The 23,331-nt window shown below is 42.4% G+C and overlaps 2 protein-coding genes across 9 annotated transcripts in view; both read right to left on the reverse strand.

The window, feature by feature from the left end:
* Nucleotides 1-16,158, reverse strand: part of hephl1a (hephaestin-like 1a) — a 64,798-nt gene extending 48,640 nt beyond the window's left edge. For 5 of the 8 annotated variants that reach the window (XM_065281914.2, XM_065281913.2, XM_073815636.1 and 2 more), the window contains exons 1-2: nt 15,801-16,157; nt 15,287-15,531 (exon numbers count right to left, since the gene is read on the reverse strand). In XM_065281914.2, the coding sequence (XP_065137986.1) occupies nt 15,287-15,531; nt 15,801-15,952 (397 nt within the window). In that variant the 5' untranslated portion in view covers nt 15,953-16,157. Of the gene's footprint in view, nt 1-15,286; nt 15,532-15,800 lie in introns of all 8 variants that reach the window. The other 3 variants (XM_065281910.2, XM_065281908.2, XM_065281911.2) reach the window with 2 other exon arrangements.
* Nucleotides 16,159-19,729: 3,571 nt separating this feature from the next.
* The window catches only part of mre11a (MRE11 homolog A, double strand break repair nuclease), a 55,315-nt gene continuing 51,713 nt past the window's right edge, over nt 19,730-23,331 (reverse strand). The window contains exons 17-20 of the mRNA XM_073815637.1: nt 21,351-21,412; nt 20,230-20,303; nt 20,056-20,143; nt 19,730-19,910 (exon numbers count right to left, since the gene is read on the reverse strand). Coding sequence (XP_073671738.1) covers nt 19,866-19,910; nt 20,056-20,143; nt 20,230-20,303; nt 21,351-21,412 — 269 coding nt within the window. The 3' untranslated portion in view covers nt 19,730-19,865. The remainder of the gene's footprint in view (nt 19,911-20,055; nt 20,144-20,229; nt 20,304-21,350; nt 21,413-23,331) is intronic.

Below are 23,331 nucleotides of genomic sequence, written 5' to 3' on the forward strand. Positions count from 1 at the left end.
TACAAATGACCTCCTATTAACATCCGATCGTGGTGAAATCTCAATTCTTATATTACTAGACCTTAGTGCAGCATTTGACACAATAGACCACAGAATCCTACTCAATAGACTAGAAAACTATGTTGGTATCAGTGGTCAGGCGCTAGCCTGGTTTAGGTCATATCTAACCAATCGCTATCACTTTGTTTATGTAAATGAGGAAGAGTCATATCACTCCCTGCTTAAATACGGTGTACCGCAGGGATCAGTTTTAGGTCCTATCCTGTTCTCGTTATACATGTTACCCCTAGGAGACATTATCAGGAAACATAACATAAGTTTTCACTACTATGCGGATGATACCCAGCTTTACATCTCCTCGCATCCCAGCGAAACACACACGTTTTCTAAGCTAAAAGACTGCATTAGCGATGTTAGTGACTGGATGGCACATAACTTTCTTAAGCTCAACTCCAATAAGACAGAGATACTTATTATTGAACCAAATCGCTACAAACATAATATGTCAGATTACAAATTGCACATAGATGGCTGTACTGTGGTGCCATCTTCCACGGTTAGGAAATTAGGTGTGATTTTCGACAGCAACTTATCCTTTGATAGTGATATCGCCAACGTCTGCCGCACAGCATTCTTCCATCTTAGAAATATCTCAAAAATACGCCATATACTGTCTACATCTGACGCAGAGAAGCTTATTCATGCTTTTATGACCTCTAGAATAGACTATTGTAACTCGCTACTCGGGGGATGCCATTCAAATCAGGTCAACAAGCTTCAGCTAGTTCAAAACGCTTCTGCAAGGGTACTTACTCGATCTAAGAAGTATGACCACATAAGCCCAATTCTGGCATCTTTACACTGGCTACCAGTTAAATATCGCATCCAATTTAAAATATCACTAATCACCTACAAAGCTTTAAATGGCTTAGCACCCTCATATCTTAGAGAATTACTATCAGAATACAATCCATCACGCACACTACGGTCGCAAAATTCTGGCCTATTGATTATCCCTAGACTATCAAAAGTGTCTAAAAGTGGAAGATCCTTTTCCTACTTAGCCCCTAAGCTCTGGAATGATTTACCAACCGATGTCCGAGAATCAGACACAGTCGATCATTTTAAATCTAGACTTAAAACTTTTCTCTTCAACAAAGCATTCGCATAATTTGTCTAGTAAAGGTTCTTAACTCGCAATAGTTATTTTCACGGAATAAAGCACTCACGGTCATAACACAGACCAACCAAATAAATAAATAAAAACCTTTTCTGCATGAACACTTAAAATGAATTGCATTAAATAGTTTGCCACCGTTTGCCACTGAACCTGCATTAACGACGACAGTGGGGCTTCCGGCCTTAGTCAAACGGTTTGGCACGTATGGTCGGGTTGCGATTTTGGTGCTTTCGTGTGTCTTGTGAATAGTATGCCATACAGACCCGTTTGCCACTGAACCTGCATTAACGACGACAGTGGGGCCTCCAGCCTTAGTCAAACGGGTTGGTATGTATGGTCGGGTTGCGTTTTTCGCGCTTTCGTGTGTCTTGTGAATAGTATGCCATACAGACCCGTTTGCCACTGAACCTGCATTAACGACGACAGTGGGGCCTCCAGCCTTAGTCAAACGGGTTGGCACGTATGGTCGGGTTGCGATTTTGGCACTATCGTAAGTCTTATGAATAGTATGCCATACAGACCCGTTTGCCACTGAACCTGCATTAACGACGACAGTGGGGCCTCCAGCCTTAGTCAAACGGGTTGGTATGTATGGTCGGGTTGCGTTTTTCGCGCTTTCGTGTGTCTTGTGAATAGTATGCCATACAGACCCGTTTGCCACTGAACCTGCATTAACGACGACAGTGGGGCCTCCAGCCTTAGTCAAACGGGTTGGCACGTATGGTCGGGTTGCGATTTTGGCGCTATCGTAAGTCTTATGAATAGTATGCCATACAGACCCGTTTGCCACTGAACCTGCATTAACGACGACAGTGGGGCTTCCGGCCTTAGTCAAACGGGTTAACACGTATGGTCGGGTTGCGATGTTTTTGGCGTTTTCTCCTGGTCCTGTAAATGGTATACAATATAGACCCGTTTGCCACTGAACCTGCATTAACGACGACAGTGGGGCTTTAGGCCTTAGTCAAACGGGTCGTCAGGTTTCATTTTCTCTTAAAGATCGGAAGGTGACCCTTATTTACCATATATACCCTCGCATTGGGCCCCCAATTTGCTAAATCCTCAACTGTGGATAACATAATTATGCCGCAATATTTAGTCTGTCTGGAACTAAGCTGAGTTAAACCACATCACTGTGTGACACTTCAATACATATGAACGGCCGCTACGCTAATACGACTTTGTTTTTCTCTCCCTGTCTCGTCCTCGACCCGAGGACGAGACAAACAGACCCAGTCCCGGTAGATGTGAAAGTCGGCACACCTCTGATCTACTGGCTGTCCTTCAACGTTATGCCCAGCTGATACCTGACCAACGATCACCGGCAGAACCGCTTAATCTCCGCTAAATCTCCATTTCCGTTCTCCCAAGGGTTTTTCCCTCCTAGGACTTATTTTTCCTCGGATAAAAGCCCGGGGGTTTTTTTTCTCCTAGGGGGTTTTTCACCCCGGGGAGGCAGCCTTTTTGGGCTTTACCTAGCTTCCTCTTCTATACGTTGCTTTAGTAATACGTGCAATTATAATATTGAGTCATAGCCGCAGCAAATTTAACTGCTCATGCTATCATGTATTTTGTTGTGCTATCTGTCGTTTTCTGTGCTTTTCACTGCTTCTATTTATGTAAAGCTGCTTTGAAACAACTGACTTTTGTGAAAAGCGCTATATAAATAAAATTGAATTGAATTGAACCTGAAGACACGATCATGACAGGTCTATTCCAGACATTTTTATCTACAGGAAGTCATGTAATTTGGTGTGTGAATAGTGCAGGTGTGCATATAAATATATGAAGAGTTTTGTTGCAAAACGAGATAACTCAATTTTTTTTTCAGAAATCTCGTTTTTTGGTTGTGCATTCCAATTAATATCAATTCAACTGCAGTTGGTTTGTTTTGATTTAAACCTTCATATCTTAAAAAATACGGCTAAGCAGCACCATAAAACAAAATAATAACATGACAACATAATAATAAACATGTTTTGAAAAAAATGTTTAAAAAACGGATTTATCTCGTTTTGCAACGAAACTTTTCATATACTGTCGAGTAGTGGTCGACCAATATGGGTTTTTTGATGGCCGATATTAAGAAAGCAATGTGGGAGGTTTGCCCATATAAGGCCGCTATTTAAAATATATAATTATAGTAACTGAGAAACATATTAATAATTATTGAAACCAAATAAACATTGCTTTAGCATATTTATGCAAAATTCACTTAATTAAAAAAATAAGGTAAATATTAAAATGAGGTTAAATAATTACTGCTTATAGATTAAGATAACATGTATCATTAATGACAAAAACAGTTTTTAATTCCTTAATATTAACTATAAATTGCATTAAGTTACTTTACTCAGTAAGAGGTTCTTTCACAAAGTTAAAGGTCCAGTTTTCCTGTGTTTTTGAAGCTATGATTGTGCTTATGGTGCGCAATATAACATGTGTTTATGTTTTGTGTTTAAAAAAACAGTATTTTATAGCGCTGTTTTCACTATCCTAAAAACAGGCTGATATCTTCCTTAATCCATGTAGTCCCTCTTTCAGAAATATGTATTGAGTTCTGATTGTGTAGCTTTTTTAATGTGTTGTGATTAGACACGCAGCTTAGCTTAGCCAGAGCCGTTGAGCTTAGCTGGCAACTGATGTATTCCTGTGGGCAGAGTTTAGTCAAAAAATTATTTGGATGTCATTCAACTGGGAACGAGAGGGCTGTATTCCAAACCGGCCATTCGCTGTAGGGTTTGAAAGGGGAATTCTGTTAAAGAAATTACAGTGGGTACAGAAAGTATTCAGACCCCTTTAAATGTGTCTCTCTTTGTTTCATAGCAGCCAATTGCTAAAATCAAAAAGGTAAAAAAACAGACATGCAGACATTTTTGCATGTTTATAAAGAAAAAACTGAAATATCACATGGTCATAAGTATTCAGACCCTTTGCTCAGTATTGCGCAGAAGCACCCTTTTGAGCTAGTACAGCCATGAGTCTTCCTCTTGAGTCTTCCTGAGTTTTTCACACCTGGATTTGGGCATCCTCTGCCATTCTTCCTTGCAGATGCTTTCCAGTTCTGTCAGGTTGGATGGTGAACGTTGGTGGACATCCATTTTCAGGTCTTTTCAGGAATGCTCAATTGGGTTTACAGGGCTCGAGACTAACTTTTTCACTGATTGCACTGGTGCGCCTAAAAAGTTAGTTGCACCCAAATTTTTGACTGCATCGCATTTAAGCACCCAACCCTGTTAACTCGCACGAGGACACTGGCATCCAAGAGAGTTCTTTATTTTCATTAATTCAAAGATACTGTTAGTTTAAATGTACTTACCTCAAAAAACTATATGCCATTAAAAACGTTAAAACTTAAGATTCAATTTTTTACCTTAATTTATTCAGAAAATCTTACAGTGACAGTAATGTCTTCATTTTTGTCAGGAGTTATGAATTTGTATTTAATTTTTAAGTATGACCCTCAGTCGCTGTCATTGAGAAAAATCCTCTATATTTGTAGAAATATTTATTCCATTTTAAATATTTACTTTACATTTCTGCAGGGATTAGTAATATATTTAATTCATATTTATGCCATACACGGCAATGGCTACAGCCATTCACACTCTGTTTGTCTGTTTTATTCATACGTGAAGCTAGAGGGCGCTCCTGACAGACAGTCTCATCATGACAAGTTAATGAAGACGTCGTAGTGTCACGCGGAGATCGCCGTTTTATTCAATAACAGGCAAATGAAGATGTTGTGATGTTTTAAAGCATGGAGACAATAAACACGGATGAGATGATATATGGTTTATCTGTGTTCTTCACGCTATGGCGGGTATTTTATAACAATACTGTATATTTATAATGCTATGCTAATCAAACATAAATAACATAAAATTGTTCTGTAAAATAGTTTTCTATCTTATTTTGTGATCAGAAGACACATCAGATCACGCACAGTTATTTAAAGCACTCAACTTTTGATGTTTTAAAGTAAGTTTTATTATAAATCCCTTTATTTGTCATGTTTTAATGGTGGGTTAATCTAACATGTTACTTGCTGTTCTGGATAACATTAATGTTACATGTGCTGTTAAAGCAACACTATGTAGTTTTTTTTACCTTTAAATAATGTCTCTAAAATTATTTCAGTGATAGAACAACTTTTAACTGGACAAATTGTACTGTTGCTGCAACCTGAGCAGCCTCCTAGCTGCTACAAGCACACTCTGAAAGTGGCGGTGGAGGGTAGGAAACACAGCCCTGCCCCTCCCCCTGCCTGCAGAAGAGTGTCTGATACCAGGCACTGTTGCGCTTTTCAACCACATGGGGGAGCTGTAAGTCATTTTTACATGGAAACTACATAGTGTTGCTTTAACATGCTCTGGAAATATTAGAAATGTTTTAGGACAGCTGGGCCAGTCAAGAATGGTCACAGAGTTTGTCCGAAGCCACTCCTTTGTTATTTTAGCTGGGTGCTTAGCGTCATTGTCTTGTTGGAAGGTGAACCTTTGGCCCAGTCTGAGGTCCAGAGCACTCTGGAAGAGGTTTTCGTCCAGGATATCTCTGTACTGGGCCGCATTCATATTTCCTTCAATTGCAACCAAGCGTCCTTTCCCTGCAGCTGATAAACACCCCCATAGCATGATGCTGCCACCACTATGTTTCACTGTTGGGATTGTATTGGGCAGATGATGAGCAGTGCCTGGTTTTCTTCACACAGAATTAACGGCAAAAAGTTCAAGGATCTTATTTCTCATAGTCTGGGAGTCGTTCATGTGTTTTTTGGCAAACTCTTTGCGGGCTTTCATATGTCTTGCACTGAGGAGAGGCTTCTGTCGGGCCACTCTGCCATGGAGCCCCAACTGGTAGAAGGCTGCAGTGAAAGTTGACTTTCTGGAACTTTCTCCCATCTCCCTACTGCATCTCTGGAGCTCAGCCACAGTGATCTTTGGGTTCCTTTTCAGTCGGTCACTACGATGTCACATCGTGACCGACGAATTGGGAACTGCTCCGCGGGTGACCTATCTACTTCGAGAAACTATAAAAACGCCAATGAACTTGGCATGCGGGTATTTGCATAATGCCGGCGCCGCCCCGCCAGGTGCGTATATAAGCCGCAGGTGCACAATACCAAATTAGCTTTTATTGCTTCGAAGCCGGCAGACATCTGCTCTCGAGAAGCTTATACTGATCTTCGTAGATCCCTGTTCTTGGAGGAAAAAGATCTCAGCTTGCTGAAGTTGGTTGGGCAAAGACACCTCAGCGGAGGCTCGCAGTGTTTTCTCCACCCTTTCTCTCTCTCTCTCTCTCTCTTTCATTTTAGGATTTGAGTTCGAGTGAGTGCGTTGCCTCTCCCTGTGTGTTTCACCAGCTTGCACAAAGAGTGATTTCTCTAAAAGAGCAGCACGTTTGAAATTTGTGTCTTTTTAAAGACAGCCACTCTTTCGTGTCACGGTCGGGTGCGTCTTTTTAAAGATGGCATTCCGCCCGTGGTCCGTTTTTGGATGCGGTGTGTTCATCACTCCCCGGGATGGCCACGAGCGTTGTCTTTCGTGTCTGGGGCTCCAGCACGCAGAGGCAGCGTTGCGTGATAGCTCATGCTCCATCTGTGAGGGCATGACTATGGCGGATTTGCGGAGACAGGTGTCGTTTCTCCGGGAATGGCCACCGCCTTCCAAGTCTGGTGCTGCTAAGAGCCCAGTTACCAGACTTGCAAAGGATGACCTCCGCATAACGGTGCTGGGTCGGTCTGCTGGTTCGTCCAGTAGCTCCCAGCGCCCTGATCCGTTGCCAGTGGAGGTCCCGATGGAGACGAGCGGCCTGTGTTCTACGGTGTCCTAGCGCTCTGTCGAGCCTCCACCCGACGCGATGTCCACCGTAACGTCGGAGGGGGGGTTGTCAGCCTCGGACGTCGATCCGGATCCGCTCCCGCCTTCAGGTCGGGTTGCGGGTCCTGCGTTCGATCCCGAGATGGCAGCCATGCTCGCTCGGGCAGCGGCGGCGGTCGGCTTGGAGTGGACTGAACCTCCCCCACCCGAACCGTCCCGCCTCGATGATTGGTACTTCGGGGGTGCCAGGGCTTCTCAGTCCTCGCCCCTGGTGCCCTTCTTCCCTGAGGTGCATGAAGAGCTGACGCGGTCGTGGAAAACCCCGTTTTCCGCCTGGAACCGGCCGTTTCAGCCTTCACCCCTCACCTCTCTCGAGGGTGGAGATGCCAGGGGGTATACTGGTATCCCGTCAGTGGAGCGGCCGGTCGCGATGCAGTTGTGTCCGGCCGGTGTCGCTTCCTCCTGGCGGGACCAGCCTACTCTCCCCTCACGGGCCTGTAAGCAGTCTTCGGCGCTGTCCGGTGCTGCTTACATAGCCTGTGGGGAGGCAGCCTCTGCCCTGCATGCCATGGCATTGCTGCAGGTTCACCAGGCTAAGGCTCTGAGGGACCTGCACGCGGGAGGTCACGACTCGGTGGAGTTCTTCGAACTGCGTGCGGCTACTGATCTGGCGCTTCGTGCGACCAAGGTCACCGCACGCGCCGTCTGGCGTGCGATGTCTACCCTGGTAGTCCAGGAACGCCATCTCTGGCTGTGTCTGGCGGACATGAAGGATGCCGATAAGACCCGGCTCCTGAATGCTCCGGTTTCCCGGACCGGCCTGTTCGGCGAGACGGTCGAGGAGTTTGCCCAGCAATTCTCCACGGCCAAGAAGCAGACTATGGCCATCGCTCAGATCATGCCACGTCGGAAGCGTCCTGCACCTGCCCCGTCCACGTCGGCGCCTCAGCCTGCTCCTCACCGAGGGCGTCCTGCGGCGGCCGCCTCTGTTCCTCCCCGGGGCTCTTCTAAGAAGCAAGAAACCGGTCGTCAGCAGCCCGCCCCGCCCGCTTCGAAGGGTGGAAAGAGGAGATTGAACCGGCCCTGAGACGGGCGACCTAGAGATGGAGGGGATCGCTCTTCGGGAGATGGTGAAGGCACCACTCCCCCCACCGGAGGAGGGCCGGTTGGAATCCTTTGTTTCATTTTTCTGTTCCGCAGACTTTTCAGTCGGCACCCACAAATTCACAGAAAGAGCGAATTCCACTTTCATCTCTAGGTTTTCAGATGAGCGCCGGAGACACGAGCGGGCTCATAACCCCCCATCGTTCTCCGACTCATCAGAGGAGTACGAGAGCAACGCACGGGCTCATAACCCCATCGCGCTCTCTGACTTCTCAGGGGAGAGGAGACAATCACGGGCTCATAACCCATCGTCTTCCTCCCCCTTCGCCAGAGGGTGCATCGAGTGGCGTGAGGTGTCTTCAGCAGAGCCTCCTTTACTCACCCACCCAGCAGCGGACTCAGGAGAGTGTTATCATGCACAACACTGCTGTCGGCCAATACGCACACACCGGCGATCACCTCCGTTGCGCCCGCCGCGGGTACACCGATCGTGCCTTTAGTCCCTCTCGCACGGTGTCTGGGGGCGTGGGAACAGCTTCCCAGCCTGTCGCGTTGGCTTTTACGCACAATTCGTCTCGGCAGGTGGTGAACCTGCACGCTCAATGTAGAGGCGGATGCGCTCTCTCGGGCTGCGCATCCCGGCGAATGGCGACTCCACCCAATTGCGGGTCAGCAGATTTGGAGACGTTTCGGCAAAGCGCAGATAGATCTGTTTGCTTCCCCAGAGACGGCCCATTGTCGCCTATTCTATTCACTAGCCGACGACTCGCTCGGCGTGGATGCATTGACACACAGCTGGCAGCGAAACATGCGCAAATACGCGTTCCCTCCAGTGAGCCTCATTGCGCAAACCCTATGCAAAATCCGGGAGGACGAGGAGAGCGTGCTGTTGGTGGCACCGTATTGGACAATCAGGAGTTGGTTTCCAGAACTCTCTCTCCTCGCCACAGCCCCTCCTTGGAAGATTCCCCTGAGGAAGGACCTTCTTTCTCAACAAGAGGGCCCATTATGGCACCCGCGCCCCGACCTGTGGAACCTCCACGTGTGGTCTCTGGACGGGGCTCGGAGGACTTGAGTGATTTACCGCAAGAGGTATCTAACACTATTGCTGCAGCGCGAGCGCCGTCTACGAGGCAGGCTTACGCGCTTAAATGGAACCTGTTTGTCGACTGGTGTTGTTCCCAACGTGAGAACCCCCGAGAATGCCCGATTAGTGTTGTGCTTTTGTATCTCCAGCGTCGTTTGGAGAATAGGCTGTCACCATCCACTATTAAGGTCGATATCGCTGCGATATCAGCTCACCATTCACCCGTAAACGGTAGGACAGTGGGTCAGCACGACCTGGTCATTAGATTTCTCAGAGGCGCTCGAAGACTGAATCCTTCGCGTCCTCCCTCTATTCCTCCTTGGGACCTGTCCTTGGTGCTGAAATCACTCCAGGAAGCCCCATTTGAGCCTCTGCATAGTGTGAGTGTTAAATTTCTTACTATGAAGACTTTAACTCTCCTTGCTTTGGCTTCTGTTAAAAGGATAGGAGATATTTATGCATTTTCGGTCGATGATTCGTGCCTTCAGTTCGGGCCAGCTGCATCCAGCGTAACACTGAGACCCCGGCCCGGCTTCGTGCCCAAAGTTCCCACCACTCCTTTCAGAGATCAGGTGGTGAACCTGCAAGCGCTGCCTTTGGAGGAGGCAGACCCAGCCATGGCTTTGTTGTGCCCTGTTCGTGCACTACGTGTGTATATAGACAGGACGCAAAGCTTTAGGACCTCAGACCAGCTCTTTATTTGTTTCGGTGGTCAGCAGAAAGGGAAAGCTGTCACCAAGCAGAGGATGTCCCATTGGATTGTGGATACTATAGCCCTTGCATATCAGAAGCAAGACGTGCCTTGTCCATTTAATTTACGTGCCCACTCTACACGCAGTGTGGCATCATCTTGGGCACTGGCTCGCGGTTCCTCGCTATCGGATATTTGTTGAGCTGCAGGCTGGGCGACACCTAATACGTTCACAAGATTCTATAGTGTTTGTGTCGAGCCGGTATCCACTCGGTTTCTTTCTGTTAACTAGTTAAGAACACCGAGGGTCGGCTCGTGTGTCGGCTTGGAGCCTCTATTTTGGTGCTGCACATTTGCACCATTATGGAAGGCCGTTGAGGCAAAAACGTTTTTTTGGCTCTCCTCCACCGCCATGATAGCCGATGTTGCGGAGCATCCGCTGTCAGCCTATCACTGATGTATTCTCTGTAAACCTGTGTAGGCTAGGCGCCCACACTTGTCCCCTACGTGGGGTTCATTTGTGTGTATACTCCGTGGGGTTCTAATCCTCCACGTTTTCCTTAGCAGAGCCTGCTCTGCATCTCTCTGCATACTATGTTTTGTTCAGAGGCTTCTTATGAGCAACCTATCGGTTGTTTCATATTTTTATGTCATCCATTCAACCTTTTTAGGGGATGGCTTCCGCAGTGTTCTAGCTCCGCTCAGTTTAGACGCTTCCCCAGTTCGCTGGTTCACTATCGTGGGTTAAGGAACAGGTAGTGACCGGCCTTCTGCATTTCGTCTTAGGTTCCGCCCCTTATGTGGAGGGGGGAGGGCTTTTACAGACACTGGAAGGGTTCAGCTGCAGTGGCGTTTTGGTAGGGATTCCCAATTCGTCGGTCACGACGTGACGTCGTAGTGACCGACTGAAAGGGAACGTCTCGGTTACGTATGTAACCCTCGTTCCCTGAAGGAAGGGAACGGAGACGTCACGTCCCGTCGCCACAGTTTGCTGTTTTCAGGCCGGGCACTGTTGCTCGGCTTCTCAGCAATAATATAGCTAATTTGGTATTGTGCACCTGCGGCTTATATACGCACCTGGCGGGGCGCCGCCGGCATTATGCAAATACCTGCATGCCAAGTTCATTGGCGTTTTTATAGTTTCTCGAAGTAGATAGGTCACCCGCGGAGCGGTTCCCAATTCGTCGGTCACGACGTGACGTCTCCGTTCCCTTCCTTCAGGGAGACGTTCTTCTTTACCTCTCTCACCAAGACTCTTCTCCCACGATTGCTCAGTTTGGCTGTATGGCCAGGTCTAGGAAGAGTTCTGGTCGTCCAAAACTTCTTCCATTTAAGGATTATGGAGGCCACTGTGCTCTTAGGAACCTTGAGTGTTGCAAAAATTCTTTGGCCAGATCCGTGCCTTGCCACAATTCTTTCTCTGAGCTCCTTGGGCAGTTCCTTTGACCCTTATGATTCTCATTTGCTCTGACATCCAATGTGAGCTGTAAGGTCTTATATAGACAGGTGTGTGCCTTTCCTAATCAAGTCCAATCCGTTTTTTAAAAATTAAAACACAGCTATACTCCAATGAAGAAGTAGAACCATCATGAAGACTCCAATGAAGGACGATCAGAAGAAATGGACAGCATGTGAGTTAAATATGAGTGTCACAGCAAAGGGTCTGATTACTTATGACCATGTGATATTTCTGTTTTTCTTTTTTAATAAATGTGCAAAAATTTCTTCATGTCTGTTTATTCTGTCAAAATATGGTGCTGAGTGTACATTAATGAGAAATAAAATTAACTTTTTTCGAATTTTAGCAAAAGGCTGCAATGAAACAAAGAGTGACAAATTTAAAGGGGTCTGAATACTTTCTGTACCCACTGTATATCGCTCTGCATTGAATTTTGAGCTTTATAATTTTACAGTTATTATTCATGCTCTAATAGTAACGTTAAGGGCTTGTTATAGTTGTGCATAGGTGCTACGGCGTAGCCACGATGGCGTAGGTTCCGCGTCGGTTTTCATTTATACTTTTGCGTCGTCGTCCGCGTCAACATGCAAACACGCGCGCAGACCCCTGGTAGGCAGTATCCACCCGTGTAACCACAGTAGCAATTTTTGTTGCAGTTTGAGTTAAATCACTCCTCAACTTGGCCATTCTTTGTTTTCACTGTCGCAAAGGGAATAACCTATGATGCAGGTTTTTTTACCTGATGGGAGGGGTTCTGGTGGACCAATCACAGTGCTTGCGGTCCGCAGAGAACTGACGGGCTGTTAAAAATTTTGCAAGGTGCACGTCAGGCTACGCAGAGCTGCGCACAGGCAACGGATAGCCTACGCCGTAGCTACAGCATAGAAATTACGCACGACTATAAATCGGGCTTTACACAATAACTAATGTTTGAAAAATGGGATTAGGAAAAACGGGACCTTTAAATTTAAAAATATATTATACCAAAAAATATTTTTTATCTGTTCTTCTGTTTTGTCTTTTCTGTTTGTTTTATAAAGACAAAACATGACAAATGCACAGCCTAGGTTATATTTTTGATAAGAGGCATGTAGCATCAGAACAGAACGATGTCTTGTCCTTCACAATCACACACACACACACACACTGCTTTCTTACTGGGTGATGGGGAAACAGTGTCTTATTTATAAGTAACCAACAGCAACACACATACAGTATCTGAGGAAAAGCCGGTGGTGGGATTTGTCACTGTTTGCGAGGTAAATTTGGTTCATTTTGTTGTCGCCATTTTTAATTACCGCTGGGCTGCAGATTTAACACCTCAGTGAACTGTTTGAGAGACACTTTGCTGGGTGCAGTGTTCGAATTGAGGGGGGGCTGGGGTGGTCTCGGACCATTAGGGGTGTGATGGTGGCAGTTTTTTACCACCGCAATGGTAACCGCAGTGGTGTGGTGGTTATAGAACATGTGTGTGTGGAGGGAGCGCGCATATGTGCATATGCACATTGATGCATATAGGTCTTATATATAATGCATACATATATATTTTGAAATATGTCAAATGAAAACGAGTATTAGATATATGTTTCTTAAAGGGACATTCCACTTTTTTAAAATATGCTCATTTTCCAGCTCCTCTAGAGTTAAACATTTGATTCTTACCGTTTTGGAATCCATTCAGCTGATCTCCGGTTCTGGCGCTAGCACTTTTAGTATAGCTTAGCACAATCCATTAAATCTGATTAGACCATTAGCAACATGCTAAAAAATAACCAAAGAGTTTCGATATTTTTCCTATATAAAACTTGACTCTTTAGTTAAATCGTGTACTAACTGTGGGTTCACACCAGATGCGAGTTCAACGATTTGCACGAGTAGATTACATATAAAGTCAAAGCAAAGACGTGATGAGACGCATCCTCGCGTGGGGGGATGCGAAAGACGTGATATGGGCGGCGTGTTTGCCGCGCTATTCGCCTCAATATTCAAATATTTAACTCAAGCGAAAAATTCGCATGACGTGAAGTTAAATCCCGTGAGAAATCTAGAGCGAGTAAAGTGTGTACGTAGCATAAGACCGACGGAAAATTAAAAGTCGCAATTTTCTAGGCAGAAATGCTAGGAACTATACTCTCAAACTGGCGTAATAATCAAGGACTTTGCTGCTGTAACATGGCTGCAGAAGGTATAGTGATATTACGCACTGCCCGAAAATAGTCCCCTTGGTTACTTTCAATAGCAGGGGAGAATCAAATGTTTAGGGGGGCTGGACAAAAAGTGGAATGTCCCTTTAACAAACGTGCATGTTCAAAGGCGCCAATTTCTTTCTCCACCGGTTGGTGTTCGTCACATCAAGCAATGCTTAGCAACGACAGACGCTCTTGCTCTGGGGCGCCAATGCGCTTTGAAGAGGAGGAAAATGGTGAGGTCACGTTTTCCACCTGGTTTTAGAACCGACATGTGAAGTTAATGTAAAGCATATTTCGGTTGGTGCTCGAGGCGAGCCCTGAAGCATCCACGGGATCGCCGTCTATGTGCATGTTTATTGTAGCACTTTCATCAATGAAACAACAAGTGAAAAACCTTTTTGGGATTATAATGTTTCCATCTAGGCTCAAATGCGTTATACTGTCCACCCCTAGATTACACTCCTGCGTGAGTGGTGTTTCGATTGCTTTGAAAAACTGAATCAATTTTCGAAGCAATTGGTTTAATTGATTAGAAGCTAGGTGGCGGATGTCCGTGTGGATCTCCCGTATGCATTTGTGAATAACTGTGTGTATCTGGATTTATTGTGTGCATTTGTGAACTACGGTGCACATGTGTTTACTTTTGTGTGCATTTGTGGAAGGTTTTGATACTGGTTTCACTCCATATCAATCAAGCATTGTCTTTTTAACGGTAAGTTGGTAACTAATTTGTGAAGTACATAACTTAATGTAAAGCTTATAAACAATAACTTCATAAGTTTCCCTTTTCAACACAAGTCCAATATAACGCTATTCTCGTCAAAACTGCCAATGATTCAAGTTATATATATATTGTTCACATCAATATAAGTGTTTAATTGTCACATTTGTGAGTGATCACTGCAAAAAAATTTATTTATTTATTTATATATAGTATATTTTGTTAATGTATGTAGTGTATTTTATGTACAGTACCGTAGTATAATATACTCTAGTATATGTGTTCTGTCCTATAATATAAACATAAGGAATCGTTATCGTTCTTTTTTTACTCGCTAATTTGTATCCGCATCAGCAAAAAAAAAAAAAAAAAAAAAACATCCATCGGGCTCTAGTTTTTCCCTTTTTCACATTTTCTAGGTTGATAGAAGCACTAAAAACATAGAAAAAGGTGAGATTTTCATGATAATGTTTTTTACTAGGCAGAAGTATAAGCGGTTTCCCAGACGAGGGCAAATTATTTCAAACCCATAGTACAATGCATGCCATTTAAATCAATTTGTACACTTTTCTTTTAATTTCTTTGTTTAATTTATTCAACTTGACTCCAGTAAGCATCAGACTGAAGTGTAACCATCTCCACAGGTTGACTTTGCTCTCACAGAAAGTGATAGCCCTCCCTATATACAGTAATGTAAGCAAATAGGTGAACATTGAGTGCATGACGTGTCCAGTGATGCACACTTCAAATTTTCGGTTCCTTAAAGTACACTTTGGTTCTATTTTGGTATTTTTAGTGTAACACACTACTTAAACTATTTATACTACAAAATGGCATAGAATAGTGCATAAGTGTGTGATTTGGGATGCACTTTAGTTGTTAACTTCTGCAAAAATTTGCTATACTAACAAAAAAAGTGTTTAAAAAACTACTTGCACTTTTTTTGTAGATAAAGGTTTGTTTATTGCTCTGTTATTGCTTCATACATTGAGGATAAGTCTCTAATAAAGATAAGGAGAGAAAAAGTATATCCTACCCTCTGAATCCTTCTCATAAAACACTCCATGTGGGTGAAGGGAATACGGCCTGCTTGCAAAGTTTTTCAGATGGACCTCCATGACATCACCAACCTCAGCACGTAAAATAGGTCCGAGGAAGCCAAGCCAGTCAGGTTTGGGGATCTCTGTTGAATAAGAGTCATCTGTGTACTGTCTGTATACAGCCTTTCGGTAAACACTCCCTATTCGAGTAGGGCCAGATGAGAGAAACTCTGATGCATGTCTGTTGAAGAAAAAAATGTAAATAAACAAGTTTCAATGCTTGCAACATGGTATAATTTCTTTAAAGCTCTTTTTAGTTCTTTACAGCTAAGTCTGTTATAAAAATATTAGAATAAACTGTACAATCCTTACAAAAGCCTATGGATAAAAACCATTCAAAAACAGTTAATTATATGCGTGTGTTACGTCATATTTACACGGTAATGTGAAAGCGAGTAAAGTTCTAATAATTTATTTAGTCCCTTTACACAAAAACATTGTTACACTTACTCGTCTTCCTTAATTCTTCTGTTATGGATCAGATTACGTCCAGTGGGTGCGTAGTTCCAGTCTTCCTCTCTTATAGCTAAATAATATTTCCTAACGATACATTGGGCCTGCTGAGCGAGCAGGGCTGTCAGAATCCACAGCACAGACTTCATCGCATAGAGGTTAGCCGCAAAAGAAAAAAATCTCTGAAAATGCGGCCACAGTATAAAAACTAATCCGGTAAATAGGCTTAAAATTCCACAGTGGGGATTTTTCAAAACGAAACCTAAAGCGGTCTATGCGGAAGAGTTCGGCATACATTGATATCTGCCTGTTCCCATATGGAATACTAAACGAAAGTGAAAGTTCAGCGTACACTCCCATTTTAAAGGCGTAGCAGGGTGGTTTAGCAAGGACTGAAACTCGATTTGAATTACAGCAGAGCACCCCGTCGTGTTGTTGTGAAACCTTACTGCTTCATTTTATAAGACCTGTGCATTGTCCTCATATTTTCCCCATGTGCATTTAATTATTTTTACAGTATTTGTTTAACACGTTGCACGGTAAAAAAAATTAAAGCTGGCGTGCCAGCCATAACTGGCATTTTTTGGTCTAGAAGCTTTTTGGTCTTGTTTTAAAGAAGACTTTTTACAGAAGTGTCTGGAGGTGAAAATATTAAATACATTCTATAGCAGATTCAATTTATTGTAATAAATAAAAATTATTCAATATAGTATTATTTTATACATACAATTATCACAAACAAATTAGGGTTTGTGTTGGTTTGTTGTGAGGTTTGATGCTCTTGTCACAATTTAATAAATTATGGCCACTGCATTATTATAACTGCTAAAAGGTTTTAAAATATGAAAACTAAATTTTTAGACCTTTCCAAAAATAATAGTTTGTTGTGATAGATTAACAAACAAGCAAAATATCTAAGTAAACTTTTTGTCCCTTTTCATGGCGCCAGTTAAGGGGTAGGGGAAAATGGAAATTGTATTGGTTTTAATGATAATAATAATAATAATAACACAGACTTATATAGCTCCTTTCATGGTACCCAAGGTCATTTAATAGATACTTTTAAAAGAAAAACTCTCTTTACTGGTAATGTGTTGGTTGTTGGTGGGATGATGGATATTAACCAACAGAACACCATGTTCTGGAATACGACCTACTGGAATACGACCCAAAACACACAAATACATTTATAAAAGACAATGAGTAATGGTTGGTGGAGAAGATGGAAGGAGAGGATGACTGGATAAAATATAACTTTTATTGAAATAAATGGCTTAGAATATACAAAAGACTATCTAACATGCACCAACTAATCTACAACAATTTAACATGGAAAAGACAAGAACAGACAAAACAAAGGAAACAGCAGGCTATAGACCCTTTTACTGTTTGTATGATGACGTGGCAGCATATGCGCGTGCATTTAGGCAACGGAAGTATGGCAAGAATCAGCAGTGAAGCAACACAGTCAGAGAAAGTTATTTTAAAAAGTTGACTTTATCAACTGTTTCAACACAGCTACCAGATCCGTGTACTATAGTGGAGTGGATAAAAGACGTTAGCAGATGGCCAAAAATAAAGTAGCCAGATACATATATATGTATATTAGTATATTATATTAGTGCAACCAAACACAACATCCAGACATTTTGATGCTGGGAAACCGTTTTAATAAACTTTCTGAGTTGCTAACACGTTAGAACCAATGGGGAATAACACCACTTCTGTTGCCCAAATGTGCGTGCAGGCCATTTGATCAGCTGTAAAAGGGTCTATCAAATACAATGAAGTGATGAGGGTGATGAATGTCAGGTGAGGATAATAACAAAGACAGTTCAGGTGAGGGAGTGAAGAGAATTGTGAGAAATTGAGTCCAAAGGACGCTGACTGGGGAATCAAGGAATACTCAGGCATGAACAACCTGGGAACGTGACAGTACTCCCCCTCCCGGCAGGAGGATGGGACAGGAAAGGAAGCCTCCAAGACGTTGGACATGGAACCCGGGGGTCAGGAAAGTACAGCCCGCACTGGGAGCCAGAGAGGTGCAGGTAGATTAGGTGGCCATGGGGACCAGGGAGGAGCCGGCATAGTAGGAAGCCAAGCCTTGTGTGTCCTCCACACACAAAAATAGTAATGGCTTAGTGAGAAGGGCTTTTAATAGAACAGTTGTGCGGTTGTCGTGGAAACATGGGGGGTGGTCATGAGATGGTAAGAGACCAATCTCAGAGACCAATGAGAGCGCTGACCGTTGTCACAGGGTGTACGGTGCGGCGTTTCGAGTACAGTAAAAAACATATGTGAACACAGACCACGCTAACTGAAAAAATTATACCCTAATGTAAATGTAATTTGGTCGCTCTGAGGCCACACCGCGGTGCGCACCAACATGTGTAAAAACACCCTGAGGCTGGGCAGGAGTATGGGTATGTGACAAGGCTGCAGAAAGGACCCATTAACAAAGTTTAATGAGAGCGAATTTGGGACTCTTGGGGAGCACATACATACACACACACACACACACACACACACACACACACACACAAATAAATGTGTTTCTTATATAATGTTTTTTAAATTTCTGCCTTTTAACAAAATGTAATCAGTTATTTTAAAGCTGCCTCCTTCCTGCAAAAAGCCTCAACAGTCCTGCTGAGATTCCTACAGACTGACACAACAAACAAATGAAATAATAGTCTTCTAGTGTGTAAAAGCAGTTGCGGCCTGTGACTTTTTTTTATTCGTGGGTGCTCGATGCGAAGTTCGTCACAACATGTATGTAAGCCCGTCATGTGTGTGGTTTGTAATTTCAAAATATGTGTTCATAAGACACTTGAAGTTTATCCCTCTTCCATTTGCTTTCCGCTTTTCTTCAATCTTGTCCTAAGAGTCCGAGTGGCCTTATTGAACCAGGGATCCAATTTAGGTTTGTCAGGTCTGACTCAAAAGGAGCAACCAAATTTAGAGTGGAAGAGCATAGGAATTAAAATCATTTAACAATAATTCCACATCCAAATGGGTAGGGGGATTTTCTAGAGTTATTGTACAGAGGGCCCTTATAAAAGCATTTTGAAAATGTTCAATTGCTGTAGGATCAATTTTACGAACACTATGAGTAATAGTACCAACTTTACTTATCTCATGATTAAAAGAATTGTCTGTCATCGCCTCTGTTCGCCCATGTTTCAGTCAAAAATAAAAAGTCTAAATTTCTCCCTTTAAAAAAGTTGTGCAATATAAATGTTTTGTTTATTAAAGATCTTGTATTGATCAAGGTCAACTTTTTGCCCCCATAAAGCACCATTGTTTGTTTTAAGTGACACTACTATTTTTTTGAGCAGCTTAAAATTTTCCTTGCTTCCCTTGAAAAGAACAAGACAAAGATTTTGTTAATTCTTTGATTTGGAATTGAATGTGGTATGTTTTCAATAAATTTGAAATAAGTAAATATACACCACTGTAAAAAATGTTTCGTGAATTCAGGTTGACCGGGGCATTTTATGACACTGAAATGACTGCCAAAATGTGTCCAGGTCAACCCGTATTCATGTTAGTTCTAATCTTTCTTTGTACTTTAGGAAGTCTTAATATTTTGGCTGGGACACCTGTAGGCAAAGCTACATATCTGTTTCATGTCAGCTAGGGTTGTTAATACAGTACAATTCCCTGTGGAACAGCTGAGCTTTACATAGAGTCACATTCTTTATAGACTGACAATTAGGGGCGGGCGGGGCTGAGAGGAAGACTCCAAATATAATGGATGATTTAGGATATTTCTAAGACACTGTGGAAATTTCAGATATTTTATAAAAGGACAAAAAGAAGATAAACAGACCAGAAGGCTGAAACACTTCTATTCTGAAAAACACACTTAATGGATAAATCCTTGGGACAATGATGTACCAATATAAAAGACAGGCATGCACAACTTAAATTGAAAAAAGGTTTTTAATACTAAACATATGTTTAACTTAACGATAAACATAAAACAAGCTTATTTTAAACTCTGCACAAACTCTGATGGCATTGTGAAATTAATAAGAGAAAGTAACTGGAATTCTCTCCTCATCTCCGTTGTCGACTTGAGCCCTTAAATGGATCAAACTCATCCTGCAAGAAAAAAAGAGGAATTGATTAATGAAAAAATCCATTGAAAAGTACATCAAAGAAGTACATTCCAATGATAGACTAAGGATTTGCTGATGTTTTAAATTATGTAAAATTGTGTTTAACTATTAGTGCATGTTAACCCAACCTCATCATCACTGTCATCGAAGGTCACCCCTTTAAACGACTGGCTTTGGCTCTGGGAACCTCTTCCTCTGGAGCTTGATGAAGAAGTCCTGTGGGTTAAACCATGAGAAATATATGAGTCTGAAATACTGCCTAATATTATTTTAAATAAATATCAATGAAAACAACTACTTACTTATGTGTGGGCCTGGAAGGATTGACCGATGGTACATTCTCATCTGAGTCACTGTCATCTACAGTGATAGAAATCTGATAGAAAAGAGGTGAAACAGGGCAAAAGGAGATTAAATCAAATTACATTTTAGAACAAAATGACCACTTTTCCATACTATAGTCCTGCTTCATCCATGTATCATTTGTTCACTCATCATTTATCTAAATGAACCCCCCCCCCCATAAAAAAACCCTTGTTCTTAGCACATATTATATATCAAACATTCTCTTCAAAATTTGGTCATTCATAAACACTGCTTTATTGTGGGTATCTGCTAAATGCCACTTCGATTTTATAGCAAGGTAAACGACAGCATGTGAAATGGCCGCGGAACACATTCAAAATTGAGTCCATTGCGAGCACTTGACCCTGAGTTCAACCTGAATGTGGCAGTGACATGGATCATGGCGCACCCTAATGTGCTACTCAGTTTCTTCATTTTTACATTCTGACTTTCATCATTTGAATTGTTTCTAGTTGCATCTTTAGTGATTTTGCAACTGTTTATTATATCTTGTCTAAAGAAGTGGATTTTTTTTAGAACTGGAGGTTTTTGGCACTGCACTTAGAGCAGGGTTCCTCAATAGGCATCCCGACAGAAAAAGGTTTGGTCCGGTAAACTCAAATATCATTGTCAAGCATTGCTATGACAATAACCCAAACGTTAAAGCTGTGGATTGAGTAAGAGAGCTGCAATGTGTGCACACAAAATAGATTTTCTTAATCTTCTAATACCCCAAAACCTTGGTTAATACTCTTGTTAAAAAACAATTGAAGTGAACATACTTTCACTCTCATTTCGGTTTGTTTTTATTAAAATGCATGAGGAAGAGAGGTCACAGGCAGCGCATGCGGGGCTTTCAGCTTGTACTCCTCTCTCCCACAGTAATTAACATCACATTAAATAATGCTATGGCCAGACAAAAATTTGTTTCCGACCATAAAAAAATTAAATGCAGAAAAATCCATTTACGTAATTAGTTGATAAATAATAATGCTTGTAAATTAGGGTATGAATTAATTTTTAATTTATTTTATCTAAGACATACAGTATGTATATATATGAGGGTATGTGCACAAACCTCATCAGAGTAGGACAAGGGCACTTTCGCACGAGAACTTCTCTGGGTCGGAGCCTGAAAAGCTGTGGATAGAGGAAAATGAAAGACTTTGATAGAAAATTAAGAAAATTATCTGCCTAGCATCATTGTTTCCAAAGTGAATGTTTTCATATACTGCAAGAAAATATTGATTCGGAACTTAAAACACCAAAACAAAGCTGTGATTTATTTTGTGTCAAAGTGGAATATAGCATTGACATCTTCTATTTTAGATAATGTGAAAGAAACATTCAAAGCTCATATAGGAATAAAAGAAAGAAAACAAGAAATTGAATGAGTAAAAGCTGGCCAGGGCTCCAGACTATCTAACACAACCATGGCAGTTTAACCTATTACATTATTTGTTTTGTTGACATAATAAAACGAGATGCTGCACGTGAAGTATGGAAAAATAACCTATATGCACACCAGAAAACCCACATCAAAACAGAAAATATCAAACTTTGAAGAAGTTTGTAATAAAAAAATGATAAAATACAGAATCCTGTTATTTTGTGCATACATTGCTTTGATTATTTCCCAATTTTGGATCTTTTCCACTTGTCTGCCTTTGCTGATGTAACATAGCTGCAGCAGGCATATTGATATCGTGCAGTGCCCGATATTAGTCCCCTTAGTAACTTTCAATGGCAGGGGACTGTTTTCGAGCAGTGCGTAATATCAATACGCCTGCTGCAGCAATGTTACATCAGCAAAGTCCTTGATTATTACGCCAGAATGAGAGAATGTGTGCTAAGCTATGCTAAAAGTGCTAGTGCCAGACCCGGAGATCAGCTGAATGGATTACCAAACGGTAAAAATCAAATGTTTAACTCTAGGGGAGCTGGAAAATTAGCATATTTTCAAAAAAAGTGGAATGTCCCTTTAAGTCTGTCGAGAACAAAGACTTGTCTTACTGCTCGATCGACAGCTTCTCACATTGTTCATGTCAACTGTAATGGGTTGGACTTATCTCAGGTTAAGAGACCTGCTTTTAATTGATTCGTCCCTCACAGTACACTGTTCACAGTCAGACACGCAGACACGGCTGAGACACAGCAGAGGACTCAGTGAGACCTGCCTCCCTCTCTTGGGATAGTTTTTCAGGCACATCTTCATTTGGACAAACTTTGACCATCTCCACAGATTAATCCGGCCAACGGAATAACACAAGGAACGAACCACGCAACGGAACAACTTTTTAGGAGCCCTGCAGAACTCTCTTCCTCATACCTTCCTCATACCCTAAGCGCACACGCATCTGGTCACGCACACGCGCCTCACAAAAGCCAACGCAAGTATCATTTATTCATTTGCTGTGCTAAGTTATTACCCCTTTTAATTAAGGCGATTCTTAGAGGTTCTGATGGTTTGTGCAGAAGTAAAGCCTATAGTGACAGGGCTCAAAATTAACTTTTTCATTTGGTAGCACTGGTGTTCCCAACTTTGAAAAATTTAGGCGCACTCATCCAAAAATTATGAAGCACCACAACTACAATGTATAAGTTAATAGATTTATTTTATAAAAAATTAAACACCACAACTGGGCTTTACACATCCTATGGCCAGGATTTGAAATGCGGTCTGATTAATTGTGACTTTACAAAAGTGACCCTAATATTATGAAGCTTTATTTGTCATTGTACAAGTACAACGAAATTACAGGCATCAACCTGTCCATACATACAATACATAAAAACAAGGGGGTAGACAGAACAGGTCGACAGAGCATTGAGAATAAGTACAGCATTACATGAGGGAGGGTAGGTTAAAAAAACAAACCTCCAGACTATGCTCCAAAAGAAGAACAGTTTGGGAACAGGGAAAAAACACCTCAGCAACATAAGCACATAGTCAGTACACCTTACAACACGAACAACACATGACTTGCAACACGATAGGCGGGAATAGGGATGGGACGGTTAGAAAATTTCATATCATGATTATAGTGACCAAAGTTATC

This window comes from Paramisgurnus dabryanus, chromosome 8 (assembly GCF_030506205.2).
Source record: "Paramisgurnus dabryanus chromosome 8, PD_genome_1.1, whole genome shotgun sequence".
NCBI classification, from domain to species: Eukaryota; Metazoa; Chordata; class Actinopteri; order Cypriniformes; family Cobitidae; genus Paramisgurnus; species Paramisgurnus dabryanus.